This window comes from Pleurodeles waltl, chromosome 10 (genome assembly GCF_031143425.1).
Source record: "Pleurodeles waltl isolate 20211129_DDA chromosome 10, aPleWal1.hap1.20221129, whole genome shotgun sequence".
Lineage (NCBI taxonomy): Eukaryota > Metazoa > Chordata > Amphibia > Caudata > Salamandridae > Pleurodeles > Pleurodeles waltl.
The window spans coordinates 865,131,653-865,159,386 of NC_090449.1; the positions used below are offsets into that span (position 1 = coordinate 865,131,653).

General features: G+C 40.8%; 1 protein-coding gene across 1 annotated transcript in view; it reads right to left on the reverse strand.

Moving 5' to 3' along the window:
- The window catches only part of ITGA8 (integrin subunit alpha 8), a 550,523-nt gene that overhangs the window by 251,056 nt on the left and 271,733 nt on the right, over positions 1 to 27,734 (reverse strand). Inside the window, exons 14-15 of the mRNA XM_069211593.1 lie at positions 16,538 to 16,583; positions 15,988 to 16,095 (exon numbers count right to left, since the gene is read on the reverse strand). Coding sequence (XP_069067694.1) covers positions 15,988 to 16,095; positions 16,538 to 16,583 — 154 coding nt within the window. The remainder of the gene's footprint in view (positions 1 to 15,987; positions 16,096 to 16,537; positions 16,584 to 27,734) is intronic.

Consider the following 27,734-nt stretch of genomic DNA (forward strand, 5'->3'; position numbering starts at 1 on the left):
GATCAACTAATTTCACCTTGCATTCTACAACTATGCAGATGACACACAAATACTCCTTAAACTGGAAAGCCCCAAAGAAATTGGAATCTCAGGCATTTTCAGTTGCCTCCGAGCTGTTGATCAATGGATAACATGGAGCCAGCTGAAATTGAATGCTTCCAAAATGTAAATACTAACATGTGGCAATTGGAAAAAGTATGACACACTTGGCCTGATTACATGGTAACACTGCCTAAAGTATCTAAGGAAATAAGAAACCCCAGAATTACCATTGACTTCTAGCTATCAATGAATGCCCAAGTAGACAAACTAGCAAGATCAAGCTTCATTACTATAAAAACTGTGCAATGCATCTTCCCCCTCCTTGGATTTCCACAGAAGGTCCCAGCTCTCTTGTTCTGTCTAAACTCCTGGGATTTCCACACACGGTTCAGGCTCTCTTGTGCTGTCTAAACTCTATTACGCCAATAGGCTCTACCACAGATCATCTTTAACAACTATGAAAAGACAACTGATTCAGAACTCTGCTGCTACACTACTCTTACATCTAAAGCCACTTGCTCACATCACCCCTGCCTTGAAGGCCCTCCATTGGCTACCGGTTGCCAGAAGATCTGCATTCAATTTGCTTTGTATTACCCACAAAGCGATACATGGAGCAGGGCCGCTCATCATCAGGAATAAAATCACCAAATACATTCATCAAAAGTACCTCCACTCTAGATTGGCACATTAGCTCAAAATCTCAAAATACAAGAAAAAACTGAGGTAGCACATCCTTCTCTGTTCAAGCTGCCAAATGATGGAACTCCTTACCCCCAAAAATAAGATCCACGGATAACTATTTTACCTTCAGAAAACTACTCAAGCGTGGCTCTTACCCACCTAACTACCATATTCAAACACAAATGTACAGCATGTCCCTGTGTATATAAGCATTTATCTGGATTATATACTGTATGTGTATCTTGTTATAAATCTATAGATATTCGTTAGTTCTGCTTAACAAATGTACATATAACTTATGGTTGTGGTTATTATTCTATGTTTAAATTGAATAGAGGTGACTGCATAAATAAGTACATTTTATTATAACTCTACAACTACTTCACTATTGAACAAATAAAAACATAAGATTAAAGTACAAAAACAGAAAGTCTGAGTTTATTAAACACAACTTAAATCTAGATATTTCACCTTCCTCATACATATAAACCTTCATGTACATATGTATCTTTATATTTATTTCTTTACTTCAGATTCAGCTTCACCAATGTACTACCCTATATCTCACCCTGTTCCTCTCTCAATATATCTTCTACCTCCACTTTCTGACTCATCCCAAACCTCATTCTACCACTCTCTCCAATGCATTATCCTATTTCTCACCCTATACCTCTTTCAATATATCCTCTACCTCCATTCTCTGACTCATTGCAAACTCCTATCTACTACTATGTCCCCAAATTAAAAGTATGGACTGGCTATTCCCTCCTCTACCCTTCCTTGCATCATCTTAAACCTCTTTTTCTATTTAGATCCCGCAAAAGTATTTCTAAACCCTTTCATCTGATTCCTCCCCCTCCACCTCTTATCCCAAACTCCTCCTATTGCTCTGATTTCCAAGTAAACACTCTAAACCCTACCCTCTTCTATCCCTCCACTACCCATTTCAATCCAGCTAACAGACTCACATGTCCGTCGCTCAAATTAATTTCATATTTCCCGATACTAATTCACCACTAATCCTTTTTGATTTTTTTGAGTTCCAGAGTAGGGTGCTACTCACCAAAATGTTCTCTGATGCCTCTTCAGGGGTAGTAAGTGCTATATAATTGCAATTACAATACAATTGAAATTACAGTACCAAACATGAAATGTGTACCACCTCTGGTTTAGGAATTACAGTTTATTAAATATAATAAGGAATCCCCAATGTTATCCTAGGGGAGGGGTAGGCCTCACAGTTATGCAAAACTAATAGGACAGGTAAAACTTAAAAGTACATGCCCTACCTTTTAATTACATGGCACGGTGCCCTATGGCCTACCTAGGGCCTACCTTAGAGGTGATATATGTATTAAAAAGTGGAGTTTATGTCTTGGCAAAGGGTTTTAAATGTCAAGTCGATGTGGCAGTGGGACACTGCTTTCAGGCTACAATGGCAGGCCTTGAACATGTTTTAAAGTGATAAAGTGAAACTTAAGTGGGTGGCACAATAAGTGCTGGAGGCCTAATGGTTGCATTTCATTTACAGGCCCTGGGTTTTTGGTATACTATTCTACAAGGGACTTACATGTAAATTAAATAGGCCAATCAGGTATATGCCAATCAAACCATGTTTAGGGTAGTGAGCGCAAGCACCTTAGCACTGGCTAGCAGTGGTAAAGTGCACAGAGTCCTAAGGCCATCATGCAAAACATCCAGAAAAGATGGAGGCAAGCAGGCAAAAGGTTGGGGGGAAGACCACCCTAAAGCTGACAGGTCTAACAAAGTTCAACTTACTATGTAGTGGCAGACAGATGCCCATGATTAACATTACGATATGCAGGCTCAGAGAAGTCCAATATGGGTTTTGCATGAATGGGGCACAGGGAAGAAACACAATCAGGTGATTTGCTGGAGAAAATGACAGTGTGCAAGGGAACACCATGGCATGAGGATGTTTCGCAGGCACATATGCATGCATGCACACACAAAAGAGCAATCCCCACAAAAATCTCAAAGGGTAAAATATATGGGTTACTGGAGTTTGTCTTGCCCCTCAAGCTGCCTTATTTCTAATCCTAACAAATGGCAAGTAGGGACACATGTGACCAAATGGTGCTAGTGGTACTAGGATGTATCCAGTAAAGTAACTTCTGTGTAGGTGTCTGGTTGCATGTATTGCACTGATGATTTTTGCATTTGTAGACTGGTAGTTTTGCACCTTCACATGCAGTGAATGATCAGGGCAAATGTAATTATTATGTGGTTCTTTGATAAGTGTAAATGTTATTTTGTTGACTGGGGTAGAATGTCCTGTTCGCTGACTAAAAACACTCAGCCACCAGTGCAATGTATGTAATCCAAACCCAGATGCCAAAAGCATTTTTACTAAGTCGACAGACATGGATTTGTGCACATACAGCCGCATGCGTGTGCAATGTGTGCATGCCCCCAGGTCCAATCCCACTTTTCCCATCATATATCTCTTGCGAAGTACCCATTTAAATATTTCCAAGTGTATACCATACGTTTTGAGGTATTTTTGATCATAGGTGCCAGCACCTGCTGATTAGTGTAGATCTGTAAATTTTATTTTTGTCATGTGTTCCTGATTACATAATTCACTTCTGCAGTGAAAAAAGTGTATAACTGTAGCACCAGAATGTATGGATTTTAGCGTTCAGTCTAAGTGTTTGAGGGCAAAGCTCTGGTCGCTTGGAATAGCAACTGCCTTGCTTATTTTGAATATTTGCTGTTTGTTTTATACTAGGCACATATTAGACTTCTATGCCAGGAGTTGGTGTTTTGTTTTACATGGAAATTAACATTTTGGTTTTAATTCCATCCCTGGGTTGTTCCTATTAAATAAGAACATTAAAACGGTTACAGAAACAGGAGCAGCTGGCAGCAAGCAGAAACGGCGGGGGAAATTAAAATAAAATGTAACATAATTTGAAAAAAAAACACTTACCTTTACGCTGCGCCGGTCCCCTGTCTCCTCTCTGCAGGCACAGGCTCCCAGCCTGCCCTGCGGCCAATCCTGACGCTGCTCAAAGTAGTGTCAGGATTGGCTGGGGTCTCCCAGTCAGGACGCTCCCAGGCAGACTGTAAGCCTGTGCAGGCTCTCACCAGCCCGGCAACTGCGTTGCCGGGCTGGTGAGAGCTTACTGTACATGTGTGTTTGTCCAGCCAAGATGGCCAGCCAAACATACATGCAGAGTGAGGGGAAATGCTGTGCACACCCCCTCACTGCTCGTCACCCCTATTTATTATCGTTTTCTTTTAAAGGTTTTGCAGCTGCCGCTGCTGGCGGGGGTCAACGTTCCTCCACCCTAATGGAGGAGCCACCCCTGTATAGAAACCTGTACCCTCGAAGACAATGAGCTATATGGCTCTCCATAGTTAACTCTAGAAGCGATACAGATTGTCAGCAAGGTAATTGGTTGCATTCAAGCTTAAGACCTTTATGAGCATAAGAAGTGTAATTCTTTGCATCAATGGGGAGGTAAAGGGCACAGCTTGGCTGAGCTGACATTCTCGCACTATAACTACAATTTTCCCACTTCATATTGTTTCCACGGGACCCCACCAACAGTTTAGGCAGCTCGGTTGATTGAGCACTAGCTGCAGAGACATGTCTGTAACATGAAGATTTGAACTTCTGCTGATAACTCAGGGTTTCATCATGATATTACATACATCTGCTCTAGTGCAGTGCAGTTGCACCAAAGCTCCACCAACTGACTTCTTCAAAGCCGACATTTGCCCAGATGAACTGGTGATAAAAAAAAAGACATCTGCACCACTAACAGGTGCAATAAGTTGAGGTTCAGTGCAAATTACGTTTCAGCCATAGTCTGTTGAAGTGAACGTTGAAGCAACTGCACTACAGCAGGGCAAATAGAGGTAACATATCCCATCCTATATAATGAGAGACGCTACTCATCTTGCAATGTGTACTATACAGATGGGTGCTAGGTAGTATGGTGGAAGCCCATACTAGTGCCACACTAAAGCGCACACTACAGCCACACTACACATCAAGGGGCTGATTTAAGAGCCCATAGCAACCCCTTGTGCCACATTAGTGTCATTTTTTTAAAAATGCTATTGTGGCCCAACGAGGCCACAATCAAGAACCAAATTTAAAAAGTGGCACAATGCATGCATTGGTACTACATGGTAGTGCTTTGCGCTACATTATACCTGTGCCAGGCATAATGTGTACAGAGGGGGGCGGGGGTCAAAAAACGGGACAAAGAAATCTTAAAGATTTCTTTGCATCATTTATTTTGGCACTTTTAACACCTGCTCAGAGCAGCCATTAAAAGGAGGCACACCATTGTTTTCAATGGGCCGCAATGGGCTTTATACGATTAGCGTCAATGTTTTTTTAGCTAATCCTGCATAGGTCCGAACTAGCAACAAAACGTTTGACGCTACTTCCCATAACTACCGTCATGGCGCCATATCTTAGACACAGCGCACACATGGCGGCGTTAGGGGGTGTGCCAAGGGGTGCAAGAAAAGTGGCGCTGCACTTGGTGCAGCATCACTTTTCTTAAATCAGGGCCTAAAAGCGCAGATAGCTGCTGCATAGGTTGTTGTGAGCATGTGCTAATGGCACGCAGCATAGTGTACATACATACCTACGTAATGGTGCTGTGTAGCCTGTTATAATATCATACTAGTGTGCTGCGCAGTGTAATATAGGCCCAAGCCGAACAGTAGGACCGAAGAACATACTAGTACAGTACAGCACAGTACAGGTCCCAACTGGTGCTGTGCAACGCAGTGTAGCTTCAACTTGATGTTACATGGGACAACAAATATTCACACTGGTGCTGCACATAATGGGTTTTGAGACAAACCCTACGCTACATGCTCAGGCTGATACTTCCCTGCACACCAAAAACTCTTATGGCTGGTGCTGCACAAAATGTTGCACATGCATAGCGATGCTGCTTGGGATGTTGCAAATTCATAATGATCCTGCTCAGCACATGACATACTTATACCTCTGCTGTACATATTGGTACAAAATTCTTCAGATACTGCTCAGTACAGTACAGGAGGGTCCTAGTGCTGGTGAGCACTGTACTAGCACATACTAATACTAGAAGGTACAAATGTGCTGGCGACACAGTTCGGTGCAGTGGCATGTGGCGGCTGCACTCATGTTTCAAGGATATACCTTTACCAGGGAATATGGTTTTCTGGTGCTGTGTAGCACAATTTAACCTCCAGTGCAGTGCATAGTATGATAATTGTGCATACTAGTACTATGGAGCAAGCCACAAGATAACAGTGCACGGACAGTGTAAGCACATACTTGTGCTGTGCTGTACGATACCGGCACATACCAGGGTAGTTGAGCACAAGTGCCTCTGGAACACCTGAATCACAGCAGACTGGCCAACACTGTGGATGCAGTGCATCTGGTGGTAGAAATACTGGGGTGGTAAGAGGGTGGACACAGGACTGCTTCTCTAACATTGAAGATGTAAGAGGAAAGCAGACCTTGGAACAAGGTACCACTGAGAGATGACAGTTGCATTAGCAGTTATGCATGTATGATGCTTCAGTGGGTCAATGCATCTACTGCAAGACTAATATGCTTCCTGCAGGCTTAGGAGAAGTTAGCCTGCTCACCATTCATTCTTCTGAGGTTGATAGCATGAGTTCTCGTAAGTTTTCTCTTTACAGCGTTAATGTGTATAGTGCTCGGAAACTGCAAACCTATGGTAGTGGTCGTTAAATGAACGCGGTTGACATAGAGTTTATTCTTTTTGAACTAGGGTCTGTTGTGCCATAATTCAATACATTTTACTTTCTTGAATCCAAACCCACTCCTCATTCCCAGCCTTCTACATTCTCCTTCACCTCAGAGACACTGTCCTGGAGCCATCCTTTAAATTCTGCTCTAACCTATCCCAACCTTTGGAATAAGTACTCCCGGAGCAGGTGGGGTTCCCTTACCAAAATACATGCTGTTTCTCATCGTTGTTGTGCCTTGGTCTGCGGCTCCAGCACCAGTCCCTCCAGCGGCCACCAGTGTCTGCCATTGGGACTGACAGCTTGAAAGTCAAATATCCATCTCTACAAGGGTGGATGGTTGTTCTGACCAGCAGGCTTCTTAGGATCCGGCAATATATTTGTGGTTATCATAAATTGTTCTCTGATGCGTGGATATTATTAAGTTGAAAATGTGCTTGACTGTAACATGGTTGCCATTTATACTTCAACAGTCAATTTGTTTAAACTGAGGCTGGCTCACTCAGCTACTGTATTACATTTAGAAGTGGGCGGGTCAACAAATTTCCCAGGACAGCTGAGCCAGATCCAAGCCAAGAGTTTCGCTCGAATCTTAGAACCTGTGGACTAGTCCAGCTCTGCAAATGTTTGCTATGTAAATCACAAAACAAACATCACATAAAATACGATAAAGTTGCTTCAAAACTAAACTAAAAAATTGTGTATTTCTTTAACATGTGAGGCTTTGACATTAATACCTCACATTATAGCACTGCACAGAGAATTACTTATTAAAAATGTTAGTTTTGAAAGTGTTTGTTTTGAAAAATAAATCATTAGTGCTATGATTTACTAAATTACACATAATAGGTTTTTGTTCAACTGGCATTCTGAACTCACATATTTGAAAGTGCTTTCATACACAATAATGAAGAAAAATGTTTTAGTGAAGGCAAATATTTGTCTAAAATCACACAATTTAAGCAGTGAAGCCACAAATTATCAAGGTTTTCTGCTTTGACTTTCTACAAATCAGCCAGGAATAGGATATCTATTTATATTTCCTTTTGTATTTTCTTACGTTAAGGCTTTGTTTTTACCTCTTTGTACTTTGTTTTGTAATTTTTATATAGCTGAAGTTGACCCGGAGGCCCAATTATACAGCTTTATTTGGGCAGCAGTTACATTACCCTAGGCCACAATCTTTGCTTAAGGACGTTGGGTGATTAACTGATTTGTCCATAATCACTGGATTTTGAGCCAAGGCTGAAATTCAAACCTAGTTCCACAGTTCCAAAGTCTGCATCACTGGCCTTAATGCCACATCCATCGTAGAGGGAGGGAAGGGGACTCGAGCCTGGCTCGTGCTTTCAGTGTCTCTCCCATCTTTGTTTACATGACGGGGAGGGTTTTTCCGTTGCACACCTTTGTGTCATCATGTTTGAGCACACTGGCCACAAACACCTGTCAGTAGTCAATAAGAGTGGAATATAAACACACAATTTCTGTCAAATCAAAATGTGTAAATATGGCTACCAATATGTGGACGGAGCCAAAGACCATCTCCCTGTAGTACTCCTGAAAGTTCTTTTAGGTTGAGTATATGGGGCCAGATGTAGGTACATTCCAAATTGCGACCCGCAAATTTGCGAGTCACAATTCGGAATGTTGGATGGTGTCCCTGACACATCTGCAACTCGCAAGGGGGTCGCAAAGGCCCACCTGGTGAATAATCATGAGGTGGGTCACAATATGCAACCCCCTTGCGAGTGGTGGCCCTCACAGGGATGGTGGCCTGCTGCAGACAGCAGACCTCCATGTCTGTGACCGCTTTTTAATAAAGCATTTTTTTTTTTTTTTTTTTGTAATGCAGCCCGTTTTCCTTAAAGGAAAACTAGATGCATTACAAAAACGAAAAATGAACCGTTTTCGTTTCATTTTTTCTGAGCAGGCAGTGGTCCACAGGACCACTGCCTGCTCAGAATTTTTTTTTGAAGTGCCATTCCCAATGGGGAAGGGGGCCCCTAGGCACCCCTTCCCTTTTGCAAATGGGTTACCACCCATTACAAAAGGGTGCAAAGTGCGATTGGTTTGTGACATCCCTTCCTAATTGCGACTCGCAAACCCGTTTTACGATTCGGTAACCAGGTTACTGAATCGCAAAACGGGGTTTGTGCATTGCGAAGTGCTTTTTGCACGTCGTAAACAGCAAAAAGCTTTGTACATCTGGCCCATAAGGGTCTAACAACACCAGCGCTGTGCAAACAGAACCTAATGAAGATTTAAACAGTTTCAACTCAAGACAATAAGGTCCTCATTCCGAGTGGCCTGATGTTTGGGCTATTTATCAGATCAGATAAAATCTGACGTCACTCCATTGGAATTAATTGGGTGTATTAAATAGCACCCAATAACGAGTTTTCCCTCGATAATGGGGAACAAATTGGTGAGTCTGGTGGCGATCGCATCAAAATCCAAATGTCCTGGTAATTACTGCACATTTTTCCCCTTTCGAAATCTCATCAGTTTGACCTGCCGAAATGTATCCGGGATTAACTGCAGGAGTGCTGTCTAAACCAAACTCATAATTGTGGTATGTAGAATTCCGGTATTTCACACATCGGAAACATAAAACCACTTATAATGATGAGGGTCTAAGTGTCAAAAAGATGAGGTTGTCGAATGTCGTCTTTGTACTTCTTTAGCAAGTCGAATATATATCGAGCAACAAACAACATTTAATACATAGCTTTTGTTTTTTACAACAAATTGCAAACTCGATTCCAAAGTTTGTTTCTATAACATAATGCGTTCGTGAATAACACAATGAGAGTCATTAGACACATATGTAAAATAGGGTGAAAAAAGTCCCTGGCACAATTTGCATTTCTAACAAGTGTCCTCGGAGATTTTGCACGCAATTTACACATGTGCTCACAAAATGATAATAAGTTGAATGAACGATATTTGTACCTTTTTCAGGTGTGACTCACACATTTGTACAAACAAGTTTGTAGTGAGAGTATGAGCGACGAAGAACACTTTCTAACTAGCTCTAAAAGGTCAGGCCTGCACAGATACATAGAGATTGCTGCTTCACACATTTTTGCAAGACCCGCAGGCTTCTAATGATTATATACAAAAGTGAAAATAGAAAAAATACGTTTCAAAAGCTAGGAAGGATGCCGAAATGAGTTCTGTACATGGAAAATGGTTGCAGTTGGCTGCACTCTGGTGCAGTGTTGCACCGTTTCTTGGCGCAGTGGTGTAGGCAGGAAGGAAGAAGTCTGACGGAAAGGGTTCTGCCTAATGAACCACTGCAATTACTTACATCTGCTTAAACAATTTACTACGTTACAAAACGAAGCCATAACTCACCCACCGCCAAGAATAATTGCCAACAGAAGAGCAGACAAACGGTGGCCGCACAAACGTAATGACACCTTCGTCTCCGTCTGGCCAGTGTGTCACTTAAAGGAGAGTTGGGTGAATGAAAAATGTAGAGTATATAAACTTTAGACTTTATTTTTGGTAGCTCACTTCATACACCTGTTTTTGCTTCCTGATTTTTATGTGAGAGTTCGCAGGTGCTAACCGCATATTTTATTAACTGGAATTCTCAGAGACCGGTAACTTGCACCAATGACGTCAGACGTCCGCTGATTACTCAGCTGGTATATGCTGTGCTTTGTGCTTCATTCAGCCATGAACCCTTCCATGGACCACATTGTCACTCAGAACTTCATCTGTGAAGTGGGACAGACATGGGCAAATAGAAGTTCAACGGAGTTTGAGTAAAGCAGCCCAAGAGCAGTGGTGCTGGGGCAATTTCTAGAGCGGGGTTGCTGGCAAGTAACACCCACTCACTAATGGCATAGGAAACACGCTACAGGTTGTCTTTGAAAGCACAAAAAATGCGCCTGAAGACAGACATTTGAGTAGCTTTTCTATTGTTAATTCTCCATCTACACCTTCCAGATCGAATGGGGGGTCTGCAGCGCCTTTGCGCACCTACCGCCTCTCACAACAGTCCCCTGCTGCTGGTTTATCCCTGAATATTATTTTGTAGTCAAGCGTAAAATACACGAAGATGACAGTCACCATTGCTATTGGCCACTGCCACAGTGCCATCACGTGTCCTAATCATCTTCCCAGCTACTGATGCAGTACAGCACCAAATTATAGTGTGAACGGTTTTTAGTGCTGACTTGAGCCAAAAGAGGAATTGTATGACTGCTGTATAAGTATGGCCCTTTTTGGGGGACGGGGGGGCTAGTACCACTGCATTCAAATTGTTGTAATTTCTAGCACGTGACTTTCATTTTAGTAGAAATGCCAGTGTACTAAGCCACAATACGCGTGCCCCTCCTGTTCAACTCTCAGGATGCGAGTATAGGAAACAATGGTCTCTGTGGCCTATAAACAGGTAGAGGATCAACCATCATGGTGCATCCAGGGCTGCGTTGCACTAAGGGGTGGGGGCAAGAACGAGGGCATCAAAATATTCTGTTACAAACCCCCAAAGCACAGTCACAGCTGTCCCCACACCATCATTGCCGCACAAGCTGGATCCCTGAATCAGAGCCATGGTGTCCTATAGTCACAACGGGATGACATCACTTCCACAAAAGAATGTTACCTTCCTATACAAAAACAATATAATTGCAGTGAACATTCTTGGTCATGGTGCATTGTATTCTAATTACCGTCCACGGCAGGAGCACCATCCATAACCAGGATACTTTACTTAACAACGTCTCACAGGCTGCATTACCATAGTTCCAACTCTATTTTTGCTAAAGGGTCCTTAATGAATGAAATGACTGCTGTCACTTCGATTATATTCAGAAGATCCTACTATAGGAACCAAAAATTAGGGCTGTTGTGCTAAAAAAATAGTCATCAGCATATGTTTCACACTCTAGCAGTGCCACGTTGCAAGGAGATGCCATATTGCTCCGAGGAACCAAAAAAAAGATTACTTCTTCTAATAGATTAAAGCAATTGATTTAAGCTATTTAAACTTATTTCTCAGCTATCGCCTTTAGAGAATGTTAACATGACCCATAATCTGCTTCTTTACGATAACAGCTCCCATGCATCTCAAATACTTTCATGTCCTTCTGGCTGAAATACCACCTGGGTAATGACCTCTAATCATATTATAGCTAAGGATCAGTTTCCTGAGTCAGCTGTAATTAAAATGGGCCTTAGCTGGAATGTTTACATCTGGCATGACCTCAGTCAATGTCTTCCTCGAGGACAAAGACATTTGCCACATACCATTAACCAAGGCCTTCCCACAGACGCCAGGGGCTATTAGCAGTATTTATCTGTTCCCCTGAGGAAATTATAAATTCTAGCCCATTCCCACTGCACTCTTGATTGTCCTTGAAAAAAACGAATATTTCATTTTGGTTTTCAAGGCGGAACATTAGCAAAAATAATTCTTAAGCAAGAAGTGGACTCTGAGAAGGAGGCAATATTCCGAGGGTGGCTCCCTAGCACTTGCTGTTTTGTGATACCATTTCATCTCAATAACTGTAGGTCTTCCTCTTGTTCGCACTCTAAGAATGACATTTTTTAAACAAGAGCAGAAAATGGATTTAAAGCATATGCTGGAGGGATTAATCTGCTTGGGAAATACTCCAAACACTTTGTATGTAGTTGGGCCTGTCAGAACTGCAGGCGCAGCCCTAAATCGAATCAACCACAGTCATCAACTTCTGTTTCTGTGTAAAAAAAAAAGTCACAACCAACAAAAACAAAAGTTCTCTCCTTAGCTCACACATATTTTATTTGCAGGAACAGCAAAGGCATTGGCAATTCACTTTAATAAACCTCAATAAACTTTTCCAATTGGCTAGAAGCTCTCAATGCGCTGCCCTGATATATCAATCAGCGGGTATTTCGCGTAAGCCGTGCAGCTGGCGGGAGGTACTGCAGTCTGTCTGTGAGGTTTAAGGATTGTTTTCCTACTGGGGTTTCATAGCTAATTGTTTTCATGTGTAGAGTACAAGGTTATATCAACTACACAGAAAAGAAGGCCAACCCCTGAAAGTGAACACAAGAGGAAGTCGTCAACTGCGAAGCTATTCTTCAGAGACATAGGCAGGGTGGCCTCGGACATTACTCCTTCGCGAGCTCTGGAAATTCATTCCCTGCACAATAGATTTTGTGTCTATGTGCACAATCTAGGAAGACTAGTTAGCTGCACTTCAACACACAGCACTTCAGAGAAGTCAAATATATCTCCTGGGAACACTATTATTGTCTTTGTAGGCAAGTTTGTACGTGTGTAGGGATTATAGAAACTAGTAAAATAATACAAGAATTAAATGTTGGCAAGAATACACTTGTTAAAACAATGGAATCTCTGTCAAAGCATGATTGAGTGCATGTGTGTGTGCTCTGTATAGAAGTTGAAAAATTGAACAGCCCAGGAATTAAAAACAAAAGTGAAACATGCATTAATGCATGTCAGGATTTATTAGCATTTAAGGGGACCAGCCAGTGATGACAATATGTGTCAAAACACAAGCAGACATCAAACAAATTTTTAAGAATTCTTATTGCTGGTGATTGTTAGTGATGCTGAAACAAGTAAAGAAAACAGTTCGGATTCTTTAATGAGTGACAAAGAGACTTTTTGGTAGTGAAAGACCGCAAGTTACACTAGCATAATTAAAACATTTATAAGCAAAGTGAGATTCAGATTGTTATATAACATGAGCATATTAATCATCTCATTGTAGTAAGTGACCGTATTTAGCCATTGTGGGCAGTAGATAGCATGCTATGTAACTTAAGTTACCCTCATGTCTACTGCCAGTTTGAATTTAATATTTTACAAGTTTAAGGATGAGAGAGGGCTGCCCATTTTATTTACGTTTGTTTTGCACGCTATATTTTTCTTACTGCAGAGGTTGTGTTTATACAGATGCCTTTTGCTAGATAGTGAATAGTTTACTGTTATGTATTAGGTAACTGATAGTGAGGTTCTCATCGAAAGAAGAAGGTGCCAGGATGGGAAAGCAACTTGTCTGAGGAGCTGCCTGTACCCCACAGTCTGTCCAGTGTAACAATTCAAGGACATAGCCATGCACAGATCATTGTGTTGCCCTGAGAAAGAGGGGGAGTTTACCTGCTCCCAGAGTCTAAAGTAATATGATTGACTCCCGAGAGTTAGAAGGAGCTGTAATATTGTAAACTAACGCGTTGTTGAATAATAATAGTGTGTGTTCCTATGACTATAGAGGATATACTTGTTGACTTTGAACTGAGAAGACCTTTCTCCCATCTCCTGATCCCTACTTCCTGAGTACAAATATTTAATGCTAGACATAAGCATTCTCTCATCAGAGACCTTTAATGGTTTCATCAAGCTGCCCTTTTCCCAACCTATTCTTGCTTAATTTAGATTAGGGGTTATCATTTATGGAACACACATTTTTGCCTATTTTGTATTCTTTTTTAGTCCTTGTGATAGATTGATATATGTTTTGACCTAGATGTTGGCTCATGGACCATTTAAACTTGCAATAATGATGCTAAATATGAATATTTAATAAATATATGACCTTATGTTAATTAAAATTGTTAATAAATCTATTAAAACGTACTACAATTTTCTTTGTCATTTCTTGTCAGTCCCTGTTGGTCTTCACTGTTTATGGAAATGTATGTAAATGACTGATCCTAGATAACTATCCACGTTGATGAAAAAAGGTCCACCCAAGCAGTGGCGGGGTTTGAATAATGATTAAATCTGACATTTGAAAATCACATGCTCCATCAGTAGTTGATGGCAAAGATATCATAAAACCCTCACAATGGTATTTTTTGTGCCATTTATCTGTACAGGGCACTACGACCTTTCTTTCTTTATTGCATGGGATCATCTAGCCAAATTATTTTACTTTTCCAAAAGAAATGGAACACTTTTTTGTGTAACTTTTTGCATTGCCACAAATTGGCACACAATGTGCTGGCAGAGTGGGGAGATCAGGCCACGTTCATTGAGTCTGGTGTTGGTCATGGTGGTTACCTGGATGTCACCAAGGGCTGTTAGGGCAACATATGCTTGTTGAATGATTCTTTAGAACGGTTATGCAGCTTTAATGGGACACTCTGGCAATCATTTGCAACTATCTTGCAAAGGCAGAGAACTAGCCTTTGCAAATGTTTCAACTTTGGAAAAACAGGTGTTGCTGGACATCACCATCACGTGTTTTTTATTCTAAAAATGTTTTACTATGAGGTCTCACAGAATAGTGGTGTTTTTTGGATCTTTCATTCAGTTTGAATAGCTCTGTGTAGCACATGACACCTAACAGTAGTGTTTTTTTAACTAATTCTATGGAATCACTCATAGAAAAACATGATGATTATTTGACTTTAGCGTTTGACCCAGTACTATAGGACATATAAGATTCCCAGCAAAAAATAAAGTAGTCATCTTAAGAATGATCTCTCTGATTAAAAAATTTGGCTCTAAAATGTCCTCGGATGAAACCATTAGTGACAAATCCAAAAAAGCTTTGTGTAGAACATGGAAATCTATTAGCCATTCCCTAGAACTCTTCAAAGTAGTATGTGAGCTCATGAATCCAGGATCAGACTCAGTTAGTGAGTTCAACTTCGGAAGAAGCTCATTTCCTACTTTGGATCAGAGGTGAGCGTGAGGAGAGTTGAAATTGCTCACTACTAATCTGAAGTATGTTCAAATATTCTTAGTCATTTGAGCTGATGCAAAGATTCAGATGTTGGATGTATATGTATGTTAAAATATGGTTGTTTACCCAAACGTACTTTTCCTCCTGTGTTAGAATATTAGCTCTCGATGATCTACTGACATGCCCCAAATGGATCCATATTCTGTTGGTTCATTCCCACACTTCTAGGCGCATGTCCTGTGTGTGTCTTCTTACGTCTTCACCCATTCTCCTGTGTTCAACCTCCTTTAGTTAATTTTATCTGCTCTTCAATATTCTCCCTTTTATTCATTATGCCTCACAGGCCTGGCTCCTTTTATGAGTGCAAGGAACTGTGGTTCCCTAAGATTTACTTGTGGGTGTTTGATTTCAAGGTTTTATTCACAAATGGTCCACAGAGCCTGTAGGCAGATTAAGGTGGAGGTAAATATTCAACATTCACCCCAAAGGAGAAGCAGATCAGTTTTCAACTTTGTAGAGCCACAGGAATATATTTTGTGTGATCAAAGTTAAAGGTATTGATATATATACAGGTGTCACAATTAACACATGGGATACTAATTAATTCAAAGCTTTACATTTTTGTGATTTCAAGTGTGTGGGAGTATATTTTTGGTACCTAGTATATTTGAAAACCTTGCAAGTAGCAAAGCTTAGCTATTTATGGGCCTTGTCAAAACTTTCCCTCAATGAATCCTGTGTCAAGATAGCCCAAAAATTGTCTAAGAAAAGTCTTTCAGATGAAACAACGGAAAACAAGAATTCCCTGCCTGACCCACCCCTCCTGCAAAATACGTCTTTAACAACTTACCATGTTGCTAGTAGTGTAGAGCCAGGAACAGGGCACGTTTTATTCTCTGGATTCACAATCATGGGGTTCAGCACCAGTTGAGCATCCACAGTTACAACAGGCCTTGCTCTAAGACAGAAAACACTGGCTTAACATTCACAGCAAAATAACATTTTCAGTTAGCCTAACAGAGGAGCATGAAGTTGCTGAATATTCCCAATGTAGAATTTACTCAGTATGTGATTAATAGTTTAATAAAGTAATTCAAACAAAATGTGCATGCATAGTGGCAGCAGATGTCAAAGCTAACTTTTATGTCTCAAAATAGTTTCAATCAATCAGAAATTTTGCATGAAATATACATTTGTTGCATCCACATTTATTTTTTGAGAATTTGAATACTGAATATTGTGAAGGGTGGATTTTTAAATGAGCAAAGTAAAGAAGTCTTTAAGAAAACATGAAAACAAACACTACAAGCCAATGATAGTGCAACATTGGAGCATTGAGAAGAAAGAAAGAAGTTTATATGAGACAGTTGCTTGAAAACCTATTAGTGCATGGTGTATACCTGTACACGACTGCTTTCCCTACACCAAAGGCTCCAACAATTATATCTGAAAAAAGAGAAAGCATATATATAATATCATAATTCAATCAGAACCTAATAAATACATACTGTAGATGATTGAGCATAGGTGTAAAGTCTTAAGGATTAACAAGAGATTTTTTTCGGATGCCAAATAGCTATATCATATATTCCAGGGTTTGATGACATAGTGTCACATTTGGGATCTCCTTCAGAGGTGGATATTACATCCATCTACTTATTAGTATCGGCTCCTAATATAGAGTTGGGGAAACTATGAGGTTTCCCAAGGCAGAGACTCGGCTGGCTCTGCCTTCAGAATCATTACAGAAAGCGCTCTGCACACTGCTGGACCACAAGATCATACTCAGTGACCATTACTTATTTTTACATCCAGTGGCTGACATGTGAGTATCATTACCCATGAAGAAAACTGTGAAAATATCTCTGACACAAAGAGTGAAAACTCCCTCTTTTCAGTATGCATTTATTGTTTACCTCTTCCCCTCTGCACCATACACACACCACACCAGTAATCAAAGGTCCCGATATTAACACAGTAGCTTCTTTTCCACCCAGAGAGCACCCCATGTTTTTAGGGTTGTAGCCCACACTGGTAGAATTTCTCTACCAACGTGAGGAGGGGTCCTAGATTAAACATTCCATCTATAGGTGGATGGTGGCCTTTGTCTTTAAAAAAAAAAACACAGAACTTTGGTCAGTTAGGCTTAAGACATTCATACATTGTTCCTCTTGGAACTATCCCAAGGGCAATCTGTTGTTTATATGAATTATTGTTTGTGAGACCCTAGCCATACATTTTGTATCCTTCATTTCTTCCATACTGAAATATTAGAAAATAATTAAGTACTACTTGATACATTTTTAGCTCTAAACTCCCTGGGATTGAACTACGATTTTTCTTCCTAACAAGTCATAATCAGCATATTACAGTTTTCTTCTTCCCAGCAATTGTCCACATGAAATGACAACAATTCAAATGTGAGCCATTGTTCACCTCAAAATGCCCAAGGTAAATGGATTCACATGTTTTCATTTCTAGTTCCAATGGAATCTTCATCCCATATCCTGATTATATCAAGCTCCATCCATTGTATTTTAAAACAGTGGTTCTTAACCTGGGGTCCCTGGACCGCTGTGGGTCCACAACAACTACTCTGAGGGTCCACAGCTTTTTAAAAAGTAAATACTATTAGTAGAGATATAAAGTATGTCTCATAAAATAGATAAATGTAAAGCATTCTGTAAATTTGAAGGAATTTGAAATTGGAATCTAAAACTTAAGTTAGTATCTGTAGCTTGATTTGTGAGAAAAGCTCAAGTACAGCGAATAGTGATGATGTCAATTAAAGCACTAATGTGCACTGACAAAAATCATACATTAGGAGCAAAAAAGGCAAAGCAATATGCTAGAGCCTATTATATTGCTTTGTCCTTTAGAAATAAATTAAAAATTTTAAAAACACAAGATTCGACCTTTCAATAAAAATTTAAAAAATCGATATTTGTCTATCTAATATCTGTATGTGAAACAAAATATTTAATACTTTATGTATTTGTTTAATGTATTCTTATTTCTGTAGTTTTGTGTATTGCTATGGGGTTCAAAAACATTGTCTAGCAGTTATTCATTCAATATTGGTATAGGAGACAACAGAAAGGACAATGTGTTTAATATATAACTTACTGCAACACATTTATGTGAACCTCCTTTAACGGACAGCTTAACCAGAAGGAGATACATATTTTATCTACTTTTTCCCATTTGGCACCAATATTGTACTCGTCCGTTTTTTATACTAAACACCACTCAGAAGAAAAGGGAAGCCAGTTGAATATTCTCAATTGTTGGAGCCTACGTTTTCACAGTTCAGGTATGTTATGAATGTCTTTCAGACAGCTGGCCCTAAAACAATCTTTCTTTTAAAGCTCAGCCTACATTTACATCTGTCTCAGGTGACAGAAGGTCTGGGAAGTGTAATTTCCCATTGATTCTTTCAGCAAGTAGGATCCTCCATGGATGATGCTGGTGTCTGACTGTGTGATCAGTTCTCTGAATTGCTATAAAAAGATTTCCAGTTAATTGTTTAATATAAATGGCAGCAGATTATTTTTTTAATATGTGTACTATATGTTACACACTGTCTTTTTATATTGTGTTCAGCGTATCCATCTGCCTGGCTCAGTACAAAGATTGCTGGTTTCATGACCACAATACATACTGGATTCACCGTCATCTCCTACACCAATGATGATCATCTTATCTACTCCCTGATGACAAGACCACCAAAACAGAACCAACTTCAACAACTTCATGACCGTGGTAGCAGACTGGATTTGAACCAACTGTCTAAAGCTTAAGTCAGATAAAACAGAAATTCTGGTCTTCCGCAACAAGTCCTCCTAATGAGACTCCGCCTGGTGGCCAACAGAGCTTGGTCTAACTCCCACACCCACAGATTAGGCAGGAAACCTAAGAATCATTCTAGTTGACAAGATCAACATGACAGCACAAATCAGCACGGTGAGCAACTCCTGCTTTCACACACTATGCATGTTACAAAAGATCTTCAAATGGCCAACACAGAACATCAGAAGGAACCTCACACAAGCACTCCTAACCAGCTGGCTAGACTACTGCAACACTCTCTACACCAGAATCTCCAAACAACACACCCACAACTACGGACTGTTCAAAATGCAGCAGCAAGACTCATTTTCAGCCTCCCATGCCTAACCACATTACACCACAGCTTCACTGGCTCTCTTTTCACAAGAGCAGCTAATTCAAACTCCTCACAAGCACATGCAAACCACTACACAACACAGGCCCAGAATACTTAACCAGCCACATACACTTTCACCAGCCCACCAGAAACCTATCCTCTGCCTCACTCTCACTCGCATACACTCTCTGCATCTGCAAAATCATAGCAGAGGTCGCTCTTTCTCTTACATTTCACCCAAAATATGGAAGGGCCTCCTTCAACACATCAGAGACTCCTCCTAATTTTTTTTAATTCTGCAAGAAGGTAAAGATCTGACTCTTCAACTAACCCGAGGAGCCCACACACTTACACACCTACCAAAGCACCTGGATACCCTCACAAGTGAGTAGTTTGCTCTTCAAATCAACATAGTATAACATATAAAGCACATCATCGGACCTCTGTGATCTTGAAGACTACTTGATAAACTATTTACAAAAGCACAATGTAATAAAGTGTCAATGTTATGTGCACAAAATTGCCTTCCTTCTAAAAAACAGAAAAAAATCTTTTAATTAGGAAAGTACAAGAGCAATCAATTAATTAATGCACATTTTCTATGACTGTCTGGAGAGGTGCTTGAGGAAAATGTTTATTAATCTTTCCTCTAACCTGAGTGTTACATTAAACATGTATATATATATATTGTGCATGTTCGAAGGAAAGCTTACATTGTCATGGCCTAAAGCAAGAATGGTAACTTGACACTGAGCGATTTCAGAAGGAGGTTATGTTGGAAGATTACTTTACAATGTCAGGAATCATGCTATGATGACGCGAACGATGAACCCTTCCTGAAGATCGTACAGTTTCTATACTATCTGGTACAAGCACTGTTGGAAAGTAACCTGCTTCCCATATGCTCATACATATTCTTCCAATCAAATGTTGGCTCCACACATTCCATACATTAATGAGATAAAGAAAGAAAATGGTGTGGACTCATGCCATATGCTTGCCTTCTGCCTTTATCATGTGGAAAAAAAACCTTCTTCAAAGCATTGCAAATGTGCAGTGGCTTGTTGAAAGGCAGTGATTTCCATGGTTAGTGTATTGATGTTTTACTGCTAACACTTAAAAACCATTCACTGAAATGAAAATTCCGTCTTTGAACATTGAAGGAGTGCATGCCCTGCGTGATCCTGATCAGAGAGGTTATGAAGAAAGTGCATCAGAAAACTGAAATTGCGGTGCTCCAAAGTAATGCTTTTTAGGTTTTGCTACAACTGCTAAGCCTTTGGGGTTCTGCCAGCACGGTAATCAGAACTGAATTGACATGCAGGGTGATTTTACAAACTGAAAGCTATTTCAGCACTCACAGTCCCCTCAGCCCACTACTACTATCTGGCCCCTGCCACTGTAATTTAAATAAAACCACCCATCCAAATGTGGAATAACAGCATGAAACCACCTGTTAAATAAACCTCCTGCCTCCACACTTTTTGTTACTGTTTAAACTAGACACTTGTTTTATGAAGCAGTCTTTGTGTTAAATTCCTAAGTACCTTTTTTAGGGTCGAGCGAACCATTTTGTAATCTGTCTGTGGGCTTCTAACCACGCCCATGTCACGCCCTTCAATTTCATTAGTTTGTGGGCTTGCCTTTAAAAAATCTATTGATTCCATTTGTAAAAGGCATGCATACGTCATGCCTTTTCCGGTGTTTAACCCTCCTCAAGAGCACCGGTAAATTACTGAAAACATACGAGGCTCCCTGTTTTCAGCTGGTTTCTGGACCACTTTATCTTTTCATTTCCTGTGCAGTGCGATCTCGCTGCGAAGAAGTCACGTGTTTTGCATGACATCGACCCTGTTACATGGATAATTGCACTTTAGTTGTGTACTTGGATAATTGCACTTTTGCTGGCATTATGGATAATTGCACTTTTGCCAATAAGTTTCTCTGCGAGCGAACCTCTGTTTCCTTTTCTGTTCCTTGATGCTCATAGCGACCATTGGCTCGCATATGTGAAACTGTTTTACTTTTCATTATTAGTTTATGTGGCAAGAAAAGTACGGTTAGAAGTTTATAACGCTAATAGCTCCAACGCGAGCAAACACGACACCCGTAAGTTTCATATCAATTTGGTCACAAGAACTAAATGTAGCAAGGTGGAAGTATTATGTGATATGACTGAGGAGTGTTACCATGTGATACTAACACAATACCCAGAAGTGGACCTCAGATTCACTCTTTGTAAAACCTTAGCTCAGACTTGATAGAGTGGCAAAAAGCAGTCAGGCTACTTAGAGGAACATGTGTTAAGCATTACACAGCATAACATGGACGATAAGTAATTGACATGGCTCGAGAGAAATCCGACACCAATTCATAAAAATAAAGCAAATTTTTATATTATCAAAACGAAGGGGATACTTGAAGGATAACCGGAGTTATCAATTTTAAAGCTTTAAATAAATCAATACTTTGCAGAGCTGTCAAACGCTATCATTTCAATCAATGGGAGAAAAACACAGTATGCAATCAGACACTTGTGGGGTGAGTTCTGTGGATCCCACCTGGAGGTAAGGTCTTGCGGGTCCTCATACCAAGTCTCAACAGTCAGTACAATTTTACCTGGCTCAAGGGGTCATGATGCAAAGGTGTACTGGCTGTCCTTGATGCTGATGCGTGTCTAGCGGTCTTTGGAGGACACCTTGGCAAAAGGTGACTTGTGGGTTGAGATCAGTGAGACTCTTTGGGTCTTGAATTTGGAGTTGGCCTCGGACCAGGAATCAGCAGGCAGGAAGTCTCTACCCAGCTCAGGCACAGCGCTTGGATAAATCTTCTTTCAGAGGACCAGGTAAATGATGCAGAAAGCTGGGCCTCTCTGAGGATCGGGTTTGCAGTTCTCTGAAGATGTCTAGCCAGTTACTTCAGGGCCCAGTGGATAGCTCATCAGAGGTCATGGAAGTGCAGTCTGGTCCTGCCGTCGTCAGGAGACTAGTACCTCTAGCCCTAGGGAGTCCAGGTGAAGGGGTACAGTTACAGAGAAATTCACCTTCTTTTCAAAACTGCTCTCTGGTCTGGGGCACGTTGAAATCCAGCGAGGTGTAGAGTGGCTACCACAGGGGCAGAGCTTTGCAGCTTTTCTTTGTGAAGTCCTGCCTTGCCATGGACTCAGGTCTCTTCTTGGTTTACAGCAGGCAGATCAGAGGTTCTGGTGTGGGGACTAGTAGTCAATTGGCATCTAGTTCTGTGGCTAATCCACCTCTGAGGTGACCACATCTGCTGGGTGTGCTTCACCAAACTACCAGGAACCCACTATTTTTAAGTCTTTCCAAGATGGGATGGGCCATTCTCAACGGTCTACTCCAGGTGGCCCACCCAAGAGGTGTGGTCAGTCTTCAGTGAGTGTCTACCTCCTGACTAGCTAACTTTCCTGCCTGCCCACCTCAGAAGATGTCTGGAGCAGGGGTAGGCTATATTGTCCTCGAGTGGGAAACAAATTCCTTTGTCCAGCAGCGGGGGTGCAGCAGTTGAATCTCACTGCCATGATGGGTCTAATCACTAGCCATCTGGAAGGGCGGACGTCTGACCTTCGTCCTGCACAGGCCTTTATTCTGGCCTCTGGAAGCAGCACCCACTCCCCAGCATTAAGTGAGAACTCTGTGTTGGCAACAAACACTCAGGAGATTCCCCCAAAGCACGAGAAAGCTGGCAACTCAGTGGCCATCCTCTAAGGAAGCCACATGGGTATATGCTAGGTTAACCGTGACACTAGAATTGTGTCAGGGATTAAAATGCAGGGTGTTTGATACCAAACGTGATGGAATTCAGCCAGGCCATGTCATCTTATGGACCACTGGTCACTTGCAGTAGCATTACATTTAAAATGCTACCACAGGGCCATATATGCGTTGCCATATATGTCAACACTCATAACAAAATGCAACCTGTGTCCCGGGCTATAGGAGGCCTATATGGGTGACTGAATCATGCTATAGGCAGTGCGAGGACTCTGCCTGCACATGGTGTGGACAAATTCAAACAGGCAGACTTTGCTTTTACTCATGTCAATCAGGGTGCCACAATCAGTGCTGCAGCCCTGGTGACTCCTTTACCATCCCTGCCCTGGGTAACGTTGGTACCATTTACTAGGGCCTTACATGGGTGGTAAAGTCCTTGCTAATTGTGTTTACCAAATCACAGTTACAATTTAAGGGAATGGGCACTGGCACTGGGGCCTGGTTGGCAGGTCCCAGTGCACTTTCAAATCACAAACGACAACATCAAGCAGCAAAAAGTTGGGGGTGAGCATCCAAAAGGGGCACTTTACAACACTGGAATTGTGATCACTTTTACCCGACTCCCTTCTATAATAGCAGTTGTGCTTCTCCAATGATTATCTCTTGTCAACATCTATTTCCATTGCCTCCTGAAAATCATTAGCAACTGCGGGTTCCTGTATTAATCCTTTACCAATAATACAGTTCCCTATTTGTGTTAATCAACACACTAATTCTAGTTCTGTCATAGCTGCTTGGCTTATACTGATGCATGGATGGCCAGTAGCTCTGTCAAAACCAATAGTTCCAATCTTGTATTGCCCATATCCTCACTGCCTGTTTATGGCAGTCAAAGACTAAAGGCCTAAAGCCAAAAGTCTATAGCCTACATGAAAACCGTGGTCAGCATCCTCTTCTTCTCTAGTGTCAGAGCTCCATCAACCCACTGAAAGGCAAACCAGTAACAAATGAAAGAATTAGAAATGTCTAAGCAGACAGATGTAATACTCTCTATCATAATCTGCCAAATTATCAGGGTCAGCAGTCTGTAAAGTATGCCCAACAAGATTGTATGCTGGCCATGTGTTAAATGTACCTACGCTTTGCACACGTCACACAGGGCCCGATGCAGGAAACGGATAGCGACTCGCTAATCGCGTTTCCCTATGCAGAAATGCATTTGTGAGTCGGTACCGACTCGCAATATGCATTTCAGAATCGCAAATAGGAAGGGGTGTTCCCTTCCTATTTGCGATTCGGAGTGGTATGCAATACCATTTGCGACCGCATATGCGGTCGCAAATGGTGTCGCAGTTACCATCCACTTCAAGTGGATGGTAACCCACTCGCAAATTGGAAGGGGTCCCCATGGGACCCCTTCCACTTTGTGAATGGACCCATAAATATTTTTTCAGGGTAGGTAGTGGTCCAAGGGACCACTACCTACCCTGAAAAAAAACAGAAACTAAAGGTTTCGGATTTTTTTTTAAGTGCAGCTCGTTTTCCTTTAAGGAAAACGGGCTACACTTAAAAAAAAAAAAAACTGCTTTATTTAAAAGGAGTCACGAACATGGAGGTCTGCTGACTACAGCAGGCCTCCATGTTTGCGAGTGCCTAGACTCGCTATGGGGCCGCAATTTGCGACCCACCTCATGAATATTAATGAGGTGGGTCATTGCGACCCCATAGCGAGTCGCAGACGGTGTCTGAGACACCGTTCTGCATTGGAAATTGCGACTTCCCAACTTTGCTACATCTGGCCCACAATGCTTATTATATTGTCACATGCACATCATTAATGTCATAGCGTCAGACCTATGTCATCTCTGACCAATGACACTGGTCTTAATATAGTATCACAATTATTTTCTGGGGTATATTTTAAGCAGCCACAATGGATCATACATATCACTAATGTCCACCACGGCCGTTATTATTATAAAATCAATGTAAAAGGCCTTGAATAGAAATGTACTTCTTAAATGTTTTCACATTTCTGCCATTCACACCACACGTTCTATAGTGACTGTGCTCTATCTTTAAGCAGAGAGGAATGACCTGGGCTCTAATGTTTGCAGGTTCTGCATTTCTCCTTGTGTGTGGCAGATTTCATAGGTACTGCTGATTGGCACTATGCCATGTAATAAAAATGTTATACCAACTAACATAATACTTACTTACTTGATTGTGTATACATTTTCCCCCAACATATGCCAATGTTATTCTTGACCTTTATTTATTTTGTACTACCTTAGTGTATATCAAAAGTCAAACTATACATTTCTGTGTGGAGCACAAACCTTTTGAAAGGAGAATGATAGAGAAAGGGTTGGGCAAGGGGAACTCACTCAAAACTGGTATAGTCTTGATTTTTGCGCTGCAATCGTGCCTGGCGCACCATCATTTAAATTCTGCCGGTATAATTTAAGCAATTCGGAGAATTCCATGTTACTCTTGCTATTTGAAATTCCCGGAATTACGCCATTATGCCACCTAAAGTAATTACATGCGATTCGTGATAGAAATTTTCTGCAAATACATGACAGCAACAGAGCACGGGTGGCAGTGTTTATGTTTTTCTACACTTTTTTCCATTAAATGTGTTCTTGAATCAAAAATGGCACAAGGATGGATTTCACAGTAAAATATAACACCAAACGACAGATTAACATTTTGCCTAGTTACAAATAATTTTACAAATAATTTTGCGTCATTTTGCCAAAATATCACATCATTACAGGAAAGCAAGTTATGCGAAATACACACACCCCTAGTGGTTATCCAGGTGTTACTTTTATGGTCATTCTTTATGGGATTCTAGACATAGGGATCCTATGTATCCCTCAAGTGGAAGAAGTCAGTGATTACACCTATTTGAAGACAACCCTCAAAATGTCCCCTGAGGTCAGGAGCTGGACTGTGAAAGAGCAAACAGATATGGTGAAGCTCTGGCTAAAGCTACCATATCTGTATTGATAACTATAGCCTGCTTCAGGAATTAGTTTAGGTCCATCAATGGGCTGCATTTTGTGATTGTACCACAGTTGTAGCCACAAGGTTTGTGGACCAAACTTATTGTCACCAGGTTGTCATGAATGCTGGTACCTGACTAACAGCTGACAATATACTTGAAACTCAATTTCCAATCTATTTTATGCATTCATTGCCTTGGTCCACAAATAAATCAACAGAAATGCACATGAATAACAGAATAATCATCAACAAAACTGATGCCTAAATTCAGGTACTAACCCACTTGTTGGCATATACACGCCTACCATTATACGCAACTGCACAACTCAAGCAAATCTATCAAGTATATCCCATACATTTGAAGGCATGTAAATAAATGGCAGAAAGGCCTAATCCAACAAATAAATACCAATCATTCAATAACCAAAAAATTAAGAAAATAGCAAAAATGCATTTGACAATCAATTATATTATAGCAGACCAATGAGCAAACCTGGGAAACAATTGCTAATAAACATGGAAATCACGTGAAGCACAGAAAATATGTTACACATCTTCAAAATAACTGTAGAATGAAACAATGCAAATAAGGTGCAATGGTCAACACCGCTCATGCTTACACCTATGATTTTCACAAACATTCTTATTTGTGTGGATACACAAAAAAATATTTGGGTATGGATGTATATTTGGGTTTTCTGCTGGCATATAACTTTAAACTGACAGATTGTCTCATGTGGTTAAATTCAAGCTTTTTGGTTAGGTCTAATCATGTTAGGACTTGTTTCTTCACATGGAAAGGTTTTTTTATGTGATGAATTTCCCCTTATACCCATCCAAAAAATGGCAGCATTTGGGATCCAGTTTCCACAATCTTCCTTCTATTTTTCCCTAATATATGACTTTGGGGGTGTTCGCTCTGGACCTTTTCTAGGAACATCCATGTTCCACATTATTGCTTAAGATTGCTGAACATTCACCTGCGTGGAATTTCCTTAAGCATGCTATCCCAATTCCATAGAATAGGACAGTTTTAAAAGTCTGTATTTAGCAATCTCTCCTGAAACTGGAGGAGTTTCATCGCCACACAATTCTAAGACCATTCTCAATTATTTGATTTCTTCATGATGATTGTTGTATGTATGTTTGTATGTGTTTATGAATGGTATTATAGTGTAAACCTAACCAAAAGGCAGCGGGAAACTCATTGTCAAAGACAAGCATATGGCCAATGAGCGATAGGGGAGGTAGCTGAATTTTGAATGGTTAATGCATTGTGATATAGAGTTCATTAAAGAGGGAATCTTCAACTCTTTCCTTAATTTCAGCCTTGTTGAGTCAGTCCTGAGGGATATAGGGATGTTTTTTCAGACCCTGGGTGCATAGATCGAAATGGCCTGCTGTCCTTAGTTTCTTTTCCATACTTCTTAGACTGCATACTGGTGGTTTCCTGGCTATGCCAGGTACTACAAGCATGTCTATTTCTTAAGCTTTCATTATTTGCTAAATACAAGTAAAATTCCCATTATGATAGGTCCTGTGCTAGATCTTTGAGAAAAGTTTAATTCTCACAATGCCACACCTCTAAGTGAAACCCGGGCATGGTTAATGGAATGCAACTATTCAATTTTCTCTATCTAATGAATGATGAAGTTTCATTAGAACGGGTCACAAATCGGGTTAGGTGAA